At 56.8% G+C, this 19,378-nt stretch overlaps 2 protein-coding genes and 1 long non-coding RNA gene across 4 annotated transcripts; 1 reads left to right on the top strand and 2 right to left on the bottom strand.

Annotated features, from left to right (window-relative positions):
* Window positions 1–1,257: 1,257 nt before the first annotated feature.
* Window positions 1,258–17,058, top strand: FHOD1 (formin homology 2 domain containing 1). Of its 2 annotated transcripts, XM_045191884.2 has the most exons (24): window positions 1,258–1,513; window positions 9,051–9,157; window positions 9,513–9,577; window positions 9,923–9,990; window positions 10,061–10,166; window positions 10,247–10,341; window positions 10,610–10,721; window positions 10,807–10,901; window positions 11,011–11,154; window positions 11,269–11,411; window positions 11,493–11,693; window positions 11,819–11,842; window positions 12,230–12,283; window positions 13,143–13,258; window positions 13,346–13,950; window positions 14,266–14,421; window positions 14,642–14,824; window positions 14,905–15,024; window positions 15,101–15,262; window positions 15,673–15,863; window positions 15,955–16,147; window positions 16,229–16,391; window positions 16,472–16,672; window positions 16,744–17,058. In XM_045191884.2, exons 1-24 carry the CDS (start codon window positions 1,313–1,315, stop codon window positions 16,824–16,826), a joined length of 3,588 nt encoding a protein of 1,195 aa, XP_045047819.1. In that variant the 5' UTR covers window positions 1,258–1,312; the 3' UTR covers window positions 16,827–17,058. The 2 variants fall into 2 exon arrangements, with proteins under 2 accessions (XP_045047819.1, XP_024411981.1); XM_024556213.3 differs by lacking the exons at window positions 11,819–11,842; window positions 12,230–12,283.
* LOC128779711 (uncharacterized) lies at window positions 8,837–10,842 on the bottom strand. Its single transcript, XR_008425801.1, has 3 exons — window positions 10,771–10,842; window positions 10,219–10,421; window positions 8,837–8,961 (listed from the first exon to the last, which is right to left on the bottom strand). It is a non-coding gene; the product is annotated as an uncharacterized lncRNA (long non-coding RNA).
* A 119-nt stretch (window positions 17,059–17,177) lies between the features above and the next one.
* TMEM208 (transmembrane protein 208) lies at window positions 17,178–19,370 on the bottom strand. Its single transcript, XM_024556214.2, has 6 exons — window positions 19,256–19,370; window positions 18,538–18,633; window positions 18,031–18,090; window positions 17,813–17,949; window positions 17,567–17,651; window positions 17,178–17,468 (listed from the first exon to the last, which is right to left on the bottom strand). The coding sequence occupies exons 1-6, from the start codon at window positions 19,259–19,261 to the stop codon at window positions 17,331–17,333; spliced, it is 522 nt and encodes a 173-aa protein (XP_024411982.1). The 5' UTR covers window positions 19,262–19,370; the 3' UTR covers window positions 17,178–17,330.
* Between the last annotated feature and the right edge of the window lie 8 nt (window positions 19,371–19,378).

The raw sequence follows: 19,378 nt of genomic DNA, 5'->3' as shown, positions 1-19,378 counted from the left end.
TAGGCTTATCTCGCCCCAAACTGAGGAGAACTGTCTGCACTTCCTATTCAAGTCGAGGGGTACCCATCCCACTTCTTCCCCAAAACTGAAGGAAACATGTTCTACCTCCTTCCTCAATTTCCCCAGCTAAAAGAAAATGATCCCATCTCTTCCTTCAAACTGAATAGAATCTTTTTTCTTTTTTAAAGATTTTTATTTTTATTTTTTAGAGAGAGGGGAAGGGAGGGAGAAAGAAAGGGAGAGAAACATCAATGTGTGGTTGCCTCTCGAGCGCCCCCTACTGGGACCTGGCCTGCAACCCAGGCATGTGCCCTGACTGGGAATCGAACCAACAACCTTTTGGTTCTCAGGGTGGCACTCAATCCACTGAGCCACACCAGCCAAGGCAATTTTCTTTTCTTTCCTTTTTTAACCTTTAGAGGATGATTTCATTTATAAAAAGTTCAAAAAGAGACAAAACTAAATATTAATAGTTTAGGAATGCACATATAGGTGATAAGACTATAAACAAAAGTAAGGAAATGATCACACCCATAGTTACATAGATGTTTGTCATTATTCTTTAAAGTGTACATAAATGTTTCACTTACTCTTCTCTGTGTTTGATAGCTCACAATTTTTAAAAGGGCAATAAATTGCCTAATCTTGTACAATTTTTCTTCCATTTGGAAGCTTTAAACTTTTTAAAATTGTTTTCAGTTACAGTTGTTCCACTTTCTTCCCCGTTGCTCTCCACTGCGCCGCCCACCCCCCACCCCTGCTCCCACAGTCAATCCCCACACTTCTTGCTCCAAATTGAAAAGGATCTATCTCCCTGCTTTCCCCAAATGAGAGGATCCCATCCACTTCACCCTTCAAACTGAACGACTCAGGACCATCTCGCCCCTAAACCGAGGAAGACAAGGCCGGTCACTATCCGAAGAAATTTCCGCCCCACCTGCCCTAACAATCCCTCAAAGAGAAAGCAGCCTCACCTCCCCAAACGCAGAGAAAGCCTCCCGCTCTCTGCGCGTTCTCGGAGGCCGCGAGCGAGCTCGGGTTTTCCCGCCCGCCTAGCCAGTGAACTAACGGGATCACGATCGCGCCCTCTAAGTGGCTAGCCGCAAGCCCCGCCTCCGGCAGTGGTTGCCCACCCCCTGCACTTTCCCGGACGATTTTTGGCTCCACCACCTCCCTCGGCCCCGCCTCCGTCTTGCCCCGCCCCTCTTCAGCAGTGTCCGGTTCGTCTCCGCCCAGATCTAGTTGAGTAGTCTCGGCGGCGGCGGAGCCGGGACCTGTCCCGAGGTACGCGGCGCGAGCCAGTGGCAAAGCCATGGCTGGCGGGGAGGACCGTGGGGACGGGGAGCCGGTATCAGTGGTGACCGTGCGGGTGCAGTACCTGGAGGACACTGATCCCTTCGCATGTGCCAACTTCCCGGAGCCGCGCCGGGCCCCCACCTGCAGCCTGGACGGGGCGCTGCCCCTGGGTGCACAGATACCCGCGCTGCATCGCCTGCTGGGAGCGCCGCTCAAGGTGAGGGAAGACGGACAAAGGTTGGAGGCTATCGAGGGTTCAGGGTTTGCTCCATGAAAGTCTTTGGGAGGTGCCCCCCAGGGAGAATCTGGAGTGGCTACGCTCCGACGGGAAAGTCTTGGGCTGGGGACCCAAGGTCCACATGGCCCTGCTTGCGGCAACGCCTCTCAAGTTTAAAGGAAGCCGAAGAAGGGAGATGGGATCTTGTGGTCTGCACCACCCTGGCTGCCCCTTGAAGTGAGGCCCACCTGAGGAGGCGCTCGGGGTCCCCTTGATGCCTGTCTGCCTGGATAACTGCTCTGCATTGGGTGACGGTAGATAATCGGGTGGTAGAGGACCCAGGAGGTGGAGCTGGGGGTGTGTAGACCAGATTCGACCTCACCTGAAGCAGGGGCGGAACTACGAGGAGGGGCGGACCTGGGGCGGGCCACTAAAGGTAGCAAAGGTTTCGAGGGGCGTCTAGAGGTTGGATTGAATCCTGCTCTTAGAGTGTTGCCACTGCAGGTTGGGGGTCTGGCTTGGGAGTGCCGGAGGCGAAGAGACTTCACGGAGTGAGGGGAGTCCTAGAGAAGCGGCCCAGCCTGGGACACGCCGGGCGCGGGAGGCTCCACTGGTGGTGGAAAAGCCCTTTGAGTCACCGCCCCCACCATCTCTTACTCGCGCCGCCGCGGGCGGGCAGCTGGAAGGGAGGAGACGGGCCAGGCTAATTTTAAACCGCTGGCCTGCCCTAGTTTGCCTGCACCCCGGAACCGACTGGTGCACAGTACCAGGAAAGGCCCTTTTCCAGATGGCGGGCCCTACCTCTCCTCCGGCTGGCTGCGCTCGGCCCCCCGCAGGCAGCCCTTTCCGGCGCGCCGGGTTTCCGGGCAAGGGCTCGGGGAAGCGCACTACCACTTCCTAGGCTTCCCAGTCAGCCAGTCTGCACTAAGTGGTGCGGGAAAGGAGAGGGATTTGGTGAGGGTGCCCTCCCCTGCTCCCCAGCCTTAGCTGGGTCGCCGGGTTGCGCAAACTTGCCTCCCCGCCAAGGCCCGGGGTCTCCCTTGGAATGTGCCCCGGTCGCCCGGCCCCCAGCCTACATTCCTCACGCTATGGGCCAGCCCCGCCTCCAAGCTCGGGAGGGAGAGGTGGTGAGACTATTGGCCTGGGGAATAGCGCACGTTCCGGCAAAGCCCGGGATTCAAGGCCACGACTTGAAAGTGGCAGCACCCTGCCCACTCCAATTTTGATGCAACAACCTACCCCGCCCCTGCCCTGCCCTATTGGAAGGGGTAAACTGAGGTGCGCCTGGAAGAAGCACATCCGGCCTGAGGCCACCTCCTATTCAGGATGGGTGCTGGAGGGAGAAAGGTGCTGAAGTGAGGCCAGGTTCCTGGAACTCCAGGTGCTGAAATAAGCCTGGAGCACTACAGATAACATAGTATTCCTTTCACCCCACCCCCACCCTAGGATGGGACTTAACCCTGACACCCCTCTTTCCAATTAGGGGCAGATTTGAGAGGTCAGCTACAGGCAAGAAGGTCAGAACACCCCCCATTTAAGGACCCATCTCCTTACCCTGCCGGGTGCCCTGCCCTCCACTCTGCTCCCTAGCTAAGGACACTACTGAACTCAAAGAATGTGCTAAGTCCCTGCCAACTCAGTCCTTCCTGCTTTCCCCGCTTTCAGGATCTCCCACCTGGTGTACCTAAAGACTGCCCTATCCCCCACAGGCAGGATATGGGGGCAGGCTCATTGGGTTACCACAGGGCTTGGAGCCAGGACTCCCTGGGGCTGGCAGCTCTGCCAGCAATGGTCAGATGCACTGTGCTGTGCTCATCCCAAATATAAACTGTGACCACAGCCCCAGAATAGAAGGCTGGAGGAAGAAGGCTGAGAATAGGGTAGGGGCAGAGGCATCAGAGAGCTCAGAGAGGGGGAGCAGGGCCCCTCCTTGCAGGAAATGTCAACAGCTGGTTCCTCCCCTAGCCCTATAAGTGGGTGCCCCAGGGGCACAGACATGACTCAGGCCTGCCTTGAGAGCCCCTGTGCAGGGCTGTAAAGCAGGAATAAGAGGAAGGGGTTTTGTACTCCCGGCTTCATCCTCTGTACAGTTGTCCAGCAGAGGAACAGGATACAGCCATCTCTGCCCTCCCACTCTGGGCACTGACCCCCATCATCCCTGCAGACTCTGCCTCCTCCCTGGGGATGTACAGAGGCCCAGCCTTCTTTCTCTCTGGGGCTCCACCCCACACAGCCCATTGGGCTAGGCCTGCCTCTTGAGTTCCCCTGGGGTTTCCTTTATAAAGGACTTGGAACTTTCAGATCTGAGAGGGCCTTGCTCATTTCCTCCCAGTCTAGGAGGAAGCTCCTGGCCACAGCCTCTGACTCATCTCCTGGCCCTGGGTGGGGGGTGAGGCAGGGCTCTGGCACTGCCTTGGGCCATGCCTGATGTCCCCAGGGAAACTCAGAAATATCTATCTTCCCTCTATTGCCAGAGCCTCACTCAGCTCAGGGACCTGCTCTTGCCCCAGGGGAGAACATGGCTCTCCGGCCCTGTGGCTCTTCTCCTTACCCAGAGCCTGCCCGTTCCACACTCCCTGTACAATTTGCCCTTCTGGGTGCTACCTCAAGAGCCCCTCCCTTACACGCAAAGACCCTGCCATGTCTGGGATAGCACTGACTTCTCCCTGGGCTCTGGGCAGAGGGACCTGGGTGCTGCTCTGACCCTGAGGCAAAGGCCAGAGGAGCCCCCTACCCCAAGCAGCAGACATAGCCCTAGAAATCTGTCCATTACCAGCAACTTTGTTTCCCCAGTGTGGCTAAAGATTACAGTAGGACAGGAGTTGCACTGTCCTGGAATGATTCCTGACTTTGCCCCCTCCTTGCTCCAGCCTCAGTTTACCCTTCAGAAACAGTTGTGGCAAGGGTGCTTAAGTGTGAGCCTGACCTGCTGGGACAGGGACCAACTGGAAGGGTCCCAGAGGATTCTTAAGGGTAAGATGGAGTGCTCTGGCATGTCCGATTCGCTGGTCACTCTGGACTGGGGAGCCGGGGCTGCAGCCTGGTGAGGGACCCCAGGACCTAGGTCCTGGCAGAGGCAGGCACAATTACCCCAGCATGTAAGGTGTGTGTGTGTGTGTGTGTGTTCGTTAGCCCTCTCTTGCTGGAACTGGGTGGACCAGTTTGGGGTATTTGCAGAGTCTGGAAAGCTGAGGGGCCACCTTCAGCTCTTGGCAACCCTACAGGCTCCAGCCTTCACCCCACTTCCCTTGCAGGGTTCCCTGGAGCAGTTCCAGAGAACATCCACTTAAGATCTAGGTCAGTTAGCCCTGGCTCCATTCCTGGTTGTGCAGCCTGGTGCAAATTCTGTACCTTGGTCTCCTCGCCTATAAAAGGGTTATCAGGATCAAAGGAACTAGGAACTAGGCGGCCCAGTGCGTGACAAAAGTGGGTGTCCCTCCTCAAGGCCCATCCATGTCATCTCCTCCAGGAAGTCAAGGTCTCATTGGAGACCCAAGGTAGCAGGAAAGGAGGGGCATCAGAGCACAGGGTCCTGTGTTTATAGGAGAAGAGAAGAAAAAGGCAGTTTGCAAATTATTTCCTAAAACAAGAGTCCTTCAGCATATCATTGTGTCCTCTCCACCACCTTCCTTATACCCTGCCTCTGGCCTGTTCACGCTCACCCCATTACACTGCTATGAAAAATATGGGGGAGTAGCTTCTTCCCGAAAGCCACCAGAGGTGACCTCCGAAGATGGTTCACTATTCACTTGACCCACAGAACCCCACAAAATCATGCAAATCAAGAGTTTCAAATCTTCATGTTCACTTTAAGAACACTCACGCAACTGCCCAGGCCATCAAGGGTATGCATATTCAAAAAGCCACCAAGTATCTGCAGCAATTCGTCAATACAATGGTGGAGTTGGTAGGTGTGCCCAGGCCAAACAGTGGGGCTGGACACAGGGTCGGTGGCCCAAAAAGAGTGCTGAGTTTTTGCCGCACATGCTTAAAAATGCATAGAGAAAGGCTGAACTTGAGGGTTCAGATGCGGATTCTCTGGTCATTGAGCACATCCAGGTGAACAAAGCTCCCAAGATGCAGCGCAGAACTTACAGAGCCCGTGGCAGGATCAACCCGTACAGGAGCTCTCCCTGCCACGTCGAGATGATCCTCGCTGAGAAAGGGCAGCTTGTTCCTGCACCAGAGGAGGAGGTTGCACAGAAGAAAAAGATATCCCAGAAGAAACTGAAGAAACAAAAGCTTATGGCCTGGGAGTAAATTCAGCATAAAATAAATACTAATAAACGTGCCCTGGCTGGTGTGGCTCAGTGGATTGAGCGCCAGCCTGCGAACCAAAAAGTCCCTGGTTCGATTCCCAGTCGGGGCACAAGCCTGGGTTGCGGGCCAGGTCCCCAGTTGGGTACACTCGAGAGGTAACTGATTGATGTATCTCTCACACATTGATGCTTCTCACCCTCTCTTTCTCCCTCCCTTCCCCTCTCTGTAAAAGTAAATAAATAAAATATTTTAAAAAAATACTAATAAATGTAAAAAAAAAAAAGAAAGAAAAGAAAAATATGGGGGAGTAGACCCAGGTCCCCCTAAGCTTAGCTCTGCATGTCAAATCATATGTAACGAGTTGCTTGGGGCTGCCAGAAAAACCTGAGTCCAGAGCATCAAAAGAAAAGTGGTCTGGGAAGAATGGGGGAGGGACACCACCCCAAGACGGACAGCGGGGAAGTGTGGAAGACAAGAGCCAGGAGGAGTCAAGGCTGTAGACCCACACTGACCCTGTGCTGACCCTAAGCACTGTCAGCAGGGACCAGGGTTTGGGCTTACTCAAGCCTGGCGCAACCCCAGGGTGTGAGGAACAAGGCCCAGAGGTTTGGCTCTCAGAAGGGTGACCCCAGGAAGGGGCCAGGGCTGTGAGGGACAAGTACCACTCAGCTGGCAGGAAGTCTCTGCTCTTTGCTGCTTGCCTGGACAAATCTTTACCCGAGACAAATGGTTGGAGGAGGGGAACATTGTCCTGCAGGCTCTGGGCTGGCTAGTACCCCTGGACCTCCTCTCCGGCAATGGGGCCCTGGCAGGACTGAACAGGGGACGTGGTTAGGGAAGCCGCTGCCACCATGAGGGTTTAAACGTGCTCATCTGAGGAGGCTGGGAGTGATGAGCACTTGTGTTCAGGACCCTGCCCCACAAGGAGGCAGGCATTCCGTGTATCCTGCACACTTGGGATTAGAGCGTGCAAGTGTGCGTGCAGGAGGGGAAGAGAGCATGCTGGGCCCGAGCTTTCTGTGGGTGTGCTTCTTGGGCTTGTGCCTGGCCAGTGAGCATATGTATAACTGATCGTGTACCTGGGTATGTAAGCAGTTACCGGGTATAATCCGATCACTCCTCCAGTGTTTATCTTTACACCACTCCACTGCTCCCCTTGCTTAGGTCCCTTGGCGTTGTGCTTCTACATTTATTTGTGGCCTTTCTCTGAGTCAAGCCTGCCTGCCTGCCCAACCTGAATGGAAAGCAGGGAAGGCAGAGGCAGTGTCTTATTCCCTGCTAAGTCCTCAGCACCTAAAACCAGCCCAGTTCGCAAATGTTTCAACGAATGAGCTGTTCTATATGTGTGTGATTTGGGGGATCCCTGAGGGAGGTTGTGGCTCTGGGGGAGATATGTTTCTCTAGGGTCCCAGGAGTTGCAGTTGCTCCTGGGTGGGGGTGGGGAGGGTAGGCTGCTGAGTCATTTCGTGGGAAGAGGGATCAGGAGGAATGTGGGGCTGTTCTCCACTGAGCTGGCCCTGGATAAAATACCCCAGCCCTGGGGCCTTGCCCCCCATCTCAGATCTGTTCCCAAAAGGCCCTGGAGAAGATGACTGTGCTCCTAGGGACGGCAGAGAGGCCAGGCTAGCCCAAGTGGAGGGCAGGCAGCCAGACAGGAAGTGGGACAGAAAACAGGCTGGAGTATTTGTCCTGTGTCCCATGTCCCAGGCAGTGGCGGGGGAGGTGGTTACCCAAGGGCCTCATAGGAAGGGCCTGAACTGCCAGGAAGGAGCTGGGTCAGCCTCTCAGACATAGCAGGGGTGCTAAGCAGAGGCAGGGCTGGAGGCAGGAGCGGACTTCCTTTCCCCCCAGGGAACCTAGGGCCGCTGGAAGCCCTAGAGCTTGGCCCCGAACAAGGCAGGGCTGACAGAACAAATGTGGGGTTGACAGGACAAATGTGGGGTTGACTTTTCCAGTAAGATGGAGGCCAGAAGACCCCTGACTTTGCAGAGGGGGGCTCTTCCTGGGTCACGGCACCTCAAGGAGTGGGTCCACTCAAGTCAAGGGGACTTTACTATGGAGGAGGTTGTTCGGGAGAGGCACAGTGCTGCCGTTAGACTCTCCACGGTCACCTTACTAGGCCCTTCCACAGGCACTTCTCAAGGGGCCAAGTGTTCTGCCCAGTGGTGGAGGGGAGCCAGGTTCAGTGGGGAGAAAGACAGGAGAAGCAGATACGTGGATGGAGCATGTGCCTTCTTGTTACAATACAGGTTTCAGGAACTCACTAGAGAATGACTGAGTCAGACCCTGAAATCTGGTTTTCAATAGGCCACATGGGGGCCTCTGAGGTCCAGCCAGGACCATGGTCACTGCAGGGCAGTTGAGGGCAAGGCGAAGACCCTCAGGCCTGGAGGGACTGGGAGCCTGTGGATTAGCCCCTGGTCCTCACTGTCTTATCTCAGGGAGAGACACACACATCCCTCCCAGCTGGGTTTGCACCTCCCAGCATTCTTTTTTTCCAAATTATAAGAGAAAGTTTATTTAGAAAGTGACAGAGGTAGTAGAAGTGAGCCAGCTGGGCTGCGCAGGCTCAGGAAACAAGTTACAGAAGAAGGGCCCTGGGAGCTTAGGAGAGAGCGCAAAGGTACCGGGAAAGGCCTGTGCTCCTGGGAGGGAGAACTCACCGCCCCGCCCCCCCCCCCAGCATTCTTAACACTTTCTCCCCAGGGCTCCAATGCTTTGTGGCTGCAGCTTATCACCCCACAGGGCTGTGAACTTCCTCGAAGGCAGGAACTTCCTCCCGTCTTCTCCCCATTCTCCTTCCTCATTCATGCTCATTGCTCAGCACATGCTTGGTGAGCACCTACAGTGTCAAGTGCTGTGAGAGGCTCCCGAACCCCGAGAACACATGGTTACAGGGGAAGGAGACTAGCGTCCAGGATGTTTCCCTGCTCTGGGGAAGGCATCAGAGTGGGGTGCACACAAGGTGTGGAGCGGGCTGCACAGCCTTGGCTAGAGGAGTCCAGGAAGTCTTTTTTAAAAAGCCTTATCTAATCGGAAACCTAAAGAATGAGTAGGTGTTAGCCAAGGAGACACCGCACACACAAAGGGCAAGGAAGTCTGGCACCTGAGACAGGCTGCGCGTAAGCGCTGCTGGAGAGACACGCGGCTGCAGTGCTCAGGCGATGCTGGGCCTCTCTGCCGGCACCCTGAGGAGGAGGTAGGAGGTCATGGGGGTCTCCATACACACCCCAGCCGCCTCTTTCCCACTCCTGACGGCTGTTCTCTTTGCCCCCAGCTAGAGGACTGTGCCCTGCAAGTGTCTCCCTCTGGATACTACCTGGACCCTGAGCTGTCCCTGGAAGAGCAGCGGGAGATGCTGGAGGGCTTCTATGAAGAGATCAGGTCAGAGCTGATGAAACCAGGAAGACTGGGCTGGCCCCAGCCTTGCTCCCACTGGGGGCTGGCTCAGGTGTCCACAGCCCAGACACCTTATCTCTAGCCTGGGCTCTGGGTCACGTCCTGCTGCCCCAGGGAACTGTGCCAGGGGAATCCTAAGGCCTGGCCAGTATTACCTGCTGCCCAGCATGGGAGTGGGGGACTGTCCCACATACCTAAGATACCTGTGTTTGCATAAACACTTGTCTGGCCAACCCTTGGGCTTGGGGGAACATTTGGGGAGGTCTTTGGCAGCCCTGGTGTGGGGGAAGGGACCCCAAGGAATGGGCTGGGAGCTGCTGACTAGGCTGCTTGGTTCCAGCAAAGGACGGAAGCCCACACTGATCCTTCGGACCCAGCTCTCCGTGAGGGTCAATGCCATCTTAGGTGAGTGTGTGAGAGCATCGATGTCCAGCAACCACCCCCGCCCAGCCCAGCTGGCTCAGTTTCTTGCAGGCCTGTGCTGGATGGTGAGCAGGAGAGATCAGAGACAGGATATATGGCCCCTCCCCTTCCTATCCTGACCTCTCCTTCCAGGGCCAGGGCTGATGCCACAGCTCCACTGTGTTGGGGGCTGCCCAGAGTCAGGGAGTAAGTAGAGGAGGAGGTAGGGGGTTCAAGAGTATTAGAATATTCTTTGCTGGGTGGTTGTGGTTGTGTCCCAATAGAAGAGGGTGTCAGGGTCCCCTCAAGGTTACTATGCCCACCTACCCATACAATTTTTTTTTGCAGAAAAATTGTATGGCTCCAGTGGCCCTGAGCTCCGCCGCTCCCTCTTCTCACTAAAGCAGATCTTCCAGGTGAGGCCCAGAGGTGGGCGGGGGTGGGCATCCAGCCTGAGCCCCTGTAAACTCCCTGTGGCGCCCCCAGGAGGACAAGGACCTGGTGCCTGAATTCGTGCACTCAGAGGGACTGAGCTGCCTGACCCGCGTGGGTGCTGCTGCTGACCACAACTACCAGAGCTACATCCTCCGAGGTCAGCCCCACCCTGCCCTCATGACCCTTACCATCAGTGACCCCTTACTGACCTCCTCTTGCTTGTTTCTGTGTCCCCAGCAATAGGCCAGCTGATGCTTTTTGTGGATGGGATGCTGGGCGTGGTGGCCCACAATGAGACCGTGCAGTGGCTGTACACACTGTGTGCCAGCCAGGTGAGTGGGCCTCCTTCCAGTCACAGACCCTCTTTCCACTGCCTCTGCCTGGGCCTCGGTTTCCTCTTCTGCAAAATGGGCTAGAATGGAGTTAGTCTGTGGCCCCTCTAACCCTAGAAAGCACTTCAATGCCTGGGCCTACAGCCAGGGTCTTTTTGCCAAGACTCTCCTCTCTGGGACCAGCCCCAGGAGCCGCTCCCCCACCACACCAGGAGCTGGCACAGGTGTGGCCCAAGCCCCATTCCTACATGGTGACCCCTCCCCCTAGTCCCGCTTGGTGGTGAAGACCGCTCTGAAGCTGCTGCTGGTGTTTGTGGAATACTCGGAGAGCAACGCGCCGCTGTTCATCTATGCCGTCAACTCTGTGGCCAGCACCACCGGTCAGAGACTGTCCCTCCCTCCCCCGCCACTCAGAGCCCTCTGTCCTACCTTCCTCCCCATGACTGCTCCCTTTCTGTGTGGCAGGTGCTCTTCCATGGGCCAACCTGGTGTCCGTCCTAGAGGAGAAGAACGGTGCAGACCCTGAGTTGTTGGTGTACACGGTCACCCTCATCAACAAGGTGTGTGTCGAGCCAAACGTGGCAACCAGACGCCAGTTCTGAGCTCCTCAGCCTCCTGACTCCAGGCCCCCATCAGCCTTAGCCTTGCCCTCCTATCCCCACCCTCTAGACGCTGGCAGCCCTCCCCGATCAGGACTCCTTCTACGACGTGACGGATGCGCTGGAGCAGCAGGGCATGGAGTCACTGGTCCAGTACCACTTGGGCAATGCGGGCACTGACATCGACCTGCGAGCTCAACTTGTGCTCTACGAGGTGCGCAGGGCTACCAGGGCCCAACTGGGAGCAAGAGGAGGGGAGGAGAGGGGGCGCAATTCCCCAGCGCCCTACCCTACCTCAGCTGCTCATATCTGGGCCCATGTCTGCTAGAGTGCCCTGCGTTTGGAGGATGGAGACATCGAGGAAGCTGTAGGTGGACGGCGGGAGCGGAGAAAGCCCTCTTCTGAGGAAGGCAAGAGGAGCCGCCGATCTCTAGAAGGCGGGGGCTGCCCTGTGCGCACCATGGAGCCTGGGTAAGAGCCAGCCTCAGTAGTTGGGGAGATGGGATGGATGGGCCAGGAGAAGCCCTGTCTCCTGACACACCCCGCCTCTAGCCCCACAGGCCCCTCCTCCTCCACAAGCAGCCCTGCCACACCTACAAGCCCTGCCTCCAGCCCCACAGGCCCCACCCTGCCTGTAGGCCCTGCACCCAGCCCCGTGGGCCCTGCCTCTGGCCTTTGTACCTCGGTGAACCTCTTTCCTACCCTCTCCGTGGTGCCCCAAGCTGACAGCTCCTGTGAGAGGAGCATCTACAAGTAAGTAGGGAGATAGAGGCTGCCCCCACCTGGAATCTCCCTCCCTGTCCCTCCTGCTCTGCTCCCTTCCATGGACTTTCCGCCTCCTCTTCCCAAATGTGTGCTCTCTCTCTCTCTCTTTCCAGACTTCACCAAACTGCTCCTGTTTGGTAAGTGACTGCTGAGGGGTGGGGGAGGTTCAGCTCTAACTGGACCTCCCCCTCCTGAGGCTTCTCTTCATTTCTTTCTAGCATCCCACCTGTCTTGGCCAATATCATCTGTCTCCCTACCCCCTACTGTCTTTCCGTCACTGTCTCTGACTCTTGTTCCGCTGTATCTTTGTCTCTTACCGCACCCTGTCAGGCTTCATGTCAGTCTCTGCCCTCCATTCATAGGCTCCTCTTGTCCTGTCTTCCCCACCCCTGCCTCTTCCCACTGTGGCTGGGAAGGGGTCCCTGACAGCACTGCCCAGCTCTGTGTGGGTGTGAGCAGCTGGACTTCGGGGTGGAGCAGGCACCACAATTACTCTCTCTTCTCTCATCCCCCCCCCCGCCCAGGGCCCCTGAGAGCCCACCTGCCCCCCAGACCCCGGCTGGGCAGGCCAGGCTGGAGTAAGTACAGAAGCTAGCCTGCCAGGCCTGCCAGGTGCTCATGGCTTTAGCACTGCTTCCCGCAACGGGGGTGCAACCTGCCTGTGCAGCCAGAGCTGGGGGAGTCTCAGGCCCCTTCCCTCCCATCCTTATCCCTCCTCAGTTAGCTAAGGTCTAAACACTGGGGTTACTTCCCTGGAATCACAGTGGTCCCTGTGCTTCAATAGTGACAACTTAGCAGCTTTGACCAGACATGGACTCCCAACCTGGAACCTATTCTCCCAGGCCTGCAGGCCAGGAGTAGAGCGGGGAGGGGATCTAGGGTGCCGTGTGCTGTGGAGGTGGAGAAGCAGCCTAGGGCTAAGGTAGGAGCAGGGACTGAGGGCCACCAGAAGCTGGGGGGGCCAAAAAAGAGACTTTGGATCACCTTCATTATTTCAATACAAACTGGGTGCAGGTCATCTACCAGGCCCTGTTCTGGGCATAGGTCAGAGCTCTCAGAAACTGCAGACCTGCCAAGGGAGGGATGGTCTGGTGTGCCATGGGGACAGCTATCCCCTTCCTTTGCTCCAAGGGTCCTTGTCTAGAATCAGAACAATGAGCATGAACAGCAGAGTTGCTGGATGGACATTGAGTAGAACCTCTTTCTCTATGTATGCCGACCTGGGAATGCTGGGCTGGAAATGACCCTCCCCAGATGTGGAGGACTGAACACGGGCTGGCCTCGGGTGTTCGGGTCCTGGGTCTGCTCAGCGCGCATGGTCTGTCTGTGTGTGTCTGTGTGTGCCTGCAATGGGAGGCAATGCCCAGGGGCCCAGCACGCGTACCACCCTGCACCGGGATGTGTCAGACAAGCTCACTGACAGGTGCCTCCCCCCAGAGCCCGCTTCCTGGAGAATGTGGCAGCAGCAGAAACAGAGAAGCAGGCTGCACTGGCCCAGGGCCGGGCAGAGGCATTGGCTGGGGCAGTGCCCGATGAGGCCGATGGGTGCCCAGGTGAGTCGGTGTATGGGCAGAATCAACCCATGTCTCCCCGTTGCTCCACAGAGGGCATGATGCTGACAGCGGCTTCTCTTTTTCTAGATACCCGGGAACTCTGGGGTTCCCCTGAACCAGTCCCTGCACCCAGAACACCCCAGAGCCCTGCCCCCCGAGTCCTGCTCCGGGCCCAACAGAGCCTTGAGCCAGAGCCCAAGAAGCCACTGGCCCCACCAAGTCCCAAGGCCGAGCCCACCCAGGAGCTCCCTACCCGTGTCCCGAAGCTCTGCATTGGGGACCTGGACTTCTCAGATCTGGGGGAGGACGAAGACCAGGACATGCTGAACATGGAGTCTATAGACACCGGGAATGGGGTCCCACCCCCACCACCCCCACTGCCCTTGTTTTCAGAAGGCCCACCACCTCCTCCACCTCCACCTCCCCCACCCATCAAAGACCCTTTCCCACCACCTCCACCCCCAGTTGCCCCTCTGCCCCCGTCGGCACCCGACAGCCTGGCCCTCCCCACCAAGAGGAAGACAGTAAAACTCTTCTGGCGGGAACTAAAGCTGGCTGGGGGCCACAGAGGCTCTGGGAGCTGCTTCGGGCCCTGCTCCACCCTGTGGGCCTCCCTGGAGCCTGTCTCCGTGGACACAGCCCGGCTGGAGCACCTGTTCGAGTCCCGTGCCAAGGACGTGCTGCCTTCCAAGGTAAATGCACCCTTATCTGCAAGGTAACCCCTGTGGAGAGGGGACAGAATCAGAGCTCAAGGGTCCTAACTGCTGGGGCGGCCACTCATTTCCCACATGGGGAAACTGAGGCAAAGTAAGGAGTGGAGATTTGTCTGAGGTCTCTCAGCAAGGGATTGACAGAGCCCTAACTAGCCTAAGTTCACCCCAGGTCCCTGGTTGTAGGGTGACCCCACCATTTGGCCATTTAGATGGGGGTCTTAGTGTGCCCTCTTAGCTTGTTGCCCCAGCTAGTCCCTTTCCTAGTCTCACACTGCCCTTCCCCCAACCTCAAAGAAAGCTGGCGAGGGCCGCCGGACAATGACCACAGTGCTGGACCCCAAGCGCAGCAACGCTATCAACATTGGCCTAACCACTCTGCCACCTGTGCACGTCATTAAGGCTGCCCTGCTCAACTTTGATGAGTTTGCTGTCAGCAAGGATGGCATTGAGGTAGGGATACCCAGCTGGGGGTGTTGAAGGGAGATGGGAGGTCTAGCTCTTTTTTGGTCAGTGGGTATTTCCTGTCCCTCCAGTGGTGGGCATGGGCTTGGCAGAGCAGTCCCCAGACCCTGCAGCTCCCCCAGAAAGTCTAGGGGAGGAGTCAAGACCAACGCTTGAGGCCTCAGGCCAGCACTGAGTGGCCTATGTGGGGTGGTGGCTGTGTCCTCAGAAACTACTGACCATGATGCCTACAGAGGAGGAGCGGCAGAAGATCGAGGAGGCCCAGTTGGCCAATCCTGACATTCCTCTGGGGCCAGCTGAGACTTTCCTGATGACTCTTGCCTCCATCGGGGGCCTGGCTGCCCGCCTACAACTCTGGGCCTTCAAGCTGGACTATGACACCATGGAACGGGTACCTGGGTCATGGGATGGGACAGGCAGTGGTGAGCATGATAACCACGTAGTCTAAGACTCCCTGGCTTCCCACACCAGGAAATCGCAGAGCCACTGTATGACCTGAAAGTGGGCATGGGACAGCTGGTGCAAAATGCCACCTTCCGCTGCATCCTAGCCACCCTGCTGGCTGTGGGCAACTTCCTCAATGGCTCCCAGGTGAGTGATGGCACATGGGGGCTGGGAGCCAGGCTCTGGAGCCACCCAGGCCCAGGCTCAAACAAGGTCCTTTCAGAGCAGTGGCTTTGAGCTGAGCTACCTGGAGAAGGTGTCAGAGGTGAAGGACACAGTGCGCAGGCAGTCACTGCTGTACCATCTCTGCTCCTTGGTGCTCCAGACACGGCCTGATTCCTCCGACCTCTACTCAGAAATCCCCGCCCTGACCCGCTGTGCCAAGGTTAGCACCAGCCAGAGGCTCAAATAAAACTGGCAATGGCGTGAGGGAATGCTGCTGCCTGGGGCTGGCTTCTCCCCTCCTCCCTATTTCAGCTGCTGTGCCAGGGCTTGCTCAGCTGCAGCTGTTTATCAGGGCTGTGTCCTCTATCAGAAATGCTTTTCTCTATTGGCCTGGCTACACCTACTCAGTCTTTGGGTCTCAGTTTAGCTGCCATTTCCCCCAAGAAATCTCTATTCCCCACTGGGTCAAATGGACTTGTCGGTCTCCTGCAGTAGACTGCAAACCTTCGAAGGGCAGGGGCTGGATCTTGTCTGTGTTCCTATGGCCCAGGCTGACCAGCCTGGCAGAGGCAGCCTCAGGCAGTGCCTTCTTATCGGGGGGACAGCCAGTGTACTCCCCTGCTTTTCTAGGTAGACTTTGAGCAGCTGACTGAGAACCTGGGGCAGCTGGAGCACCGAAGCCGGGCAGCCGAAGACAGTCTGCGGAGCTTGGCCAAGCACGAGCTGGCCCCAGCCCTGCGTGCCCGCCTCACCCACTTCCTGGCCCACTGTGCCCGACGTGTTGCTATGCTGCGAGTAGTACACCGCCGTGTCTGCAACAGGTGACATCATCAGCCCGAGAGGCAGGACTGCCACTGCTGTCTCTCACACCCAAGCGGGGCACACCATCCCTTCCTATCCTGTCCTGCCCAGGTTCCACGCCTTCCTGCTGTACCTGGGGTACACGGCACAGGCAGCCCGCGAAGTGCGCGTCATGCAGTTCTGCCACACGCTGCGGGAGTTTGCGCTGGAGTACCGGACTTGCCGAGAACGGGTGCTGCAGCAGCAGCAGAAGCGGGCCACCTACCGTGAGCGCAACAAGACCCGAGGACGCATGATCACTGAGGTGGGAGCCCCTTCCAGGTTTTGACCACCACCCCCATGGTTTCCTTCCCCGGCTCCCAGCTCATTCTTCTCCCTTCTCCAGACAGAGAAGTTCTCAGGTGTGGCTGGAGAAGTCCCCAACAACCCATCTGTCCCAGTGGCAGTGGGCAGTGGGCCAGGCCGGGGTGATGCAGACAGTCACGCCAGCATGAAAAGTCTGCTGACCATCAAGCCTGAAGACACCACACACAGCCGCCGTAGCAGAGGTGGGACCTGTGGCCACTCGAGGGAAAGGGTTTTGCTTTGGGGCCACCTTGGCCTGACCTCCATCTCTGGCCTCCCTCAGGCCTGGTCCCGAGCAGCTCCCCAGTTATGCCCACAGCAGTGGGGCCCTCCACTGCACCGCCAGAAGAACCCCCAGGCTCCAGTTTACCCAGTGACACTTCAGATGAGATCATGGACCTGCTGGTGCAGTCAGTGACCAAGAGCAGTCCTCGTGCCTTAGCTGCTAGGGAACGCAAGCGTTCCCGTGGCAACCGCAAATCTTGTGAGTACTCCCACACGCCCATGCCCACTTTATCCCTATCAACCCCCTCCAACCCTGCTCTGTCCCTGCAGTGAGACGGACATTGAAGAGCGGGCTCGGAGAGGACCTGGTGCAGGCACTGGGACTGAGCAAGGGACCTGGCTTGGAGGTGTGAAGACGCTGCCTCCAGGATATGTCTGGGCCACAGCCTGCATGCAAAAGACTATAGAGAAAGGAGGGCCCAGAGCAGAATTCTGGGCATCTCCTCAACCCCAGGGTCACTCTGTGCCTATGGCCAATGCCTTGAACAGTATTAGCTCTGTGTGTGTGTGTTTATCTGTGTGCACATGCACACACGTGCATGAGCTCCCCAAACATGTGGAGCATAATAAAGTTTTCTTAGCCAATCCAAAAGCCTTTATGTTCTTTTAGGGGACAGACCACATTGATTCTACAGCAAAAGGGAAATACCAAAAGCATAAGCTCTTTCTGTCTCATGCCTCATCATTACCCACACAGCCATTAGTCACATTCTAAGTGTTTTATTCAACAATCCTATGCCTTAGACTGCTTTTGGCCCCTGGACTAGGCCCTCATTATTCCTGGCATGCGGCCATGCAGCCTGATAGAGCCACCCAGAGTCCAGCAGCCTGTGGTCACAATGTTACAGTCACTCTGGCTATAATCGTTTCATCTGCCGCCGTTCCTGTCGGCGCTGCCTTTTCTCGTTGTGCTCTGGCGCCGGGGCACCACTATCTGCCGTGAACCAAGGGCCCAGCACATTCACCCACAGGAGGTAAAGGGCCCGGCCTGGAGCCTAGGAGAGAAAAGGTAACTTGAAGCCAGGGTCAGGAAATGAAGGAAGAGAAGGTTAGGTGCCCCAGTCCCTCCTTGGGAGCCCAACAAACCACGTACCAGAAGCCAGAAGGACCAGATGTAGAGGGAAAAGCAGCTGAGCACCTGCACAATGGCTGTCAACAGGATCACATCCTTAAGGTGCCTGTGGGTAGAAGGGAGACTTCAAGGGCCAAAAACAATAGACGGGCCCCTTTCAGCTCCCGCCCTCTCTAAGTTGCAGGCAGCTGTGGGTCTTGGGCTATCTGGGCCCCAGCACCACAGCCCTGGGGCCGCTCACCTGGGCTGGCGGCGGGGGACACTCACTCTGCCATGCCCTGCTCCATGTTGAGGTCCATTCCACCATCCATCAGGGCCCCATCCTCAGAGAAGGCTGCCCGTGCCATTGAGCTCATAGAGTGGTAGCTGGCCCCATATACTGCCAGGCTAAAGCCCAGGGCCATCTACAGGACAAGAACGGGGGTATCAAAGGCCAGCCACTGACCCTATGTGCTCACCCACTTCCCAGAATGGGGAACACTTACCCAGGCCCAAAATGAGGCAGATGAGTAGAAGAAGACCAAGGTCACGAGACAGTAAATGGCCTGCAAGTAGACATAGGATCAGGCTGGGATCCAAAGCTACCCTTAACCATGGACCTCCCTTGACTCTGGCTGTGAGACCAGGCTGTGTGAGGAGACAGGTTGTTTCTTACAGGGTTGGGAGGCAAGGGTCTACTCCCCAAGTACTCCCCTGAGTACACAGACTACTCTCTGACACATCAGCCTAGGAAAGAAGCCTCCTTATTTGGGGTCGTAAGGGATCTCGAGTCCATCCTTATTTTGTTTTGTTTTGACTACTCAATATTTTCTCTGTACAGGATCTATTCTTCTTATTATTATTCTTTTTTTTTTTTAATTAGAGTTTTCTTTTGGAGCCTTGACTCTCACACACACCACCACCACCGACGCTGCTGCCACCACCGCAGTCCCGCCAGAGCAGAGGATTATGGGACCCTGGGTAGATACAGCAACAAGGAGGCAGGCACTTACATTGGCCCCCAGTATGATCCGCAGGTAGAACTTCAGGGTCTCTTTGTTCTCTTCAAATATCTGCTTCTTCCCTCTTGTCCCCACTTTGCCCTTGGGCTGCAGAAGGATAAAGAGATGCTTGTCAGAGCCCTCCTCAGCAGGATCCTCCTCACTCCCCCCCCCCCCCACCAGCCTGGTTAGCTACAGAGTTCCAGTTGCACCTCGGCCAGTGCTCAAACCTAGCACAATCCTTGGGCTGCCCACCCCTCCTCCAGTCAATTCTGGTTAAGGCTGAAAGCATCTTTCCAACAGCCCTAGCGATGAGCGCCTCCTGCACACCCTCGAATCCAACACTAAGCTGGTATCATCGGGTTTCCCTGGTAACGCCCAGCTTTGGGCTTACGATCAAGGGGAACTCCTGAGTAGCGTTGAATAGTGCTCCTCTATGGCCTCCACTGAAGTAGACCAGATCTCGGCTGACGCCCACACCCTTCAGGCCCCTCAGATCTTTGGCCAACTCTGGTACTCTGTTATACCGACGCCCACCCCTACTCCGGCACCAGTTCTGGTTCTGTTCTGCGCCGCTCCCTTCCACCCGCTCCGTTCTAGTACAGTCAGGTCACTGAATGGCGCCTCCCTCTGGCCGACCCACTTCTCTTGATATTCTTCCTCTGTCTTCAGTCTCCCAGCCCTGGGAGCGCTTTGCCGATGCGGACCCCGCCCTACCCGCCCTCCTTACCGCCATCGTGCGACGCAAATACCCAGCCGGGGAAACAAGGGAGAGCGAACTAAACCGCAGGCACTAGGTACCACATCGGCAGCACAGACACTTCCGGTGCAGACCCAAATCGTCACAACTGAG

Source organism: Desmodus rotundus, chromosome 12, assembly GCF_022682495.2.
Source record: "Desmodus rotundus isolate HL8 chromosome 12, HLdesRot8A.1, whole genome shotgun sequence".
Lineage (NCBI taxonomy): Eukaryota > Metazoa > Chordata > Mammalia > Chiroptera > Phyllostomidae > Desmodus > Desmodus rotundus.
Note: the sequence above shows the minus strand (reverse complement) of the source record. Positions and strands in the feature narration are given on the sequence as shown.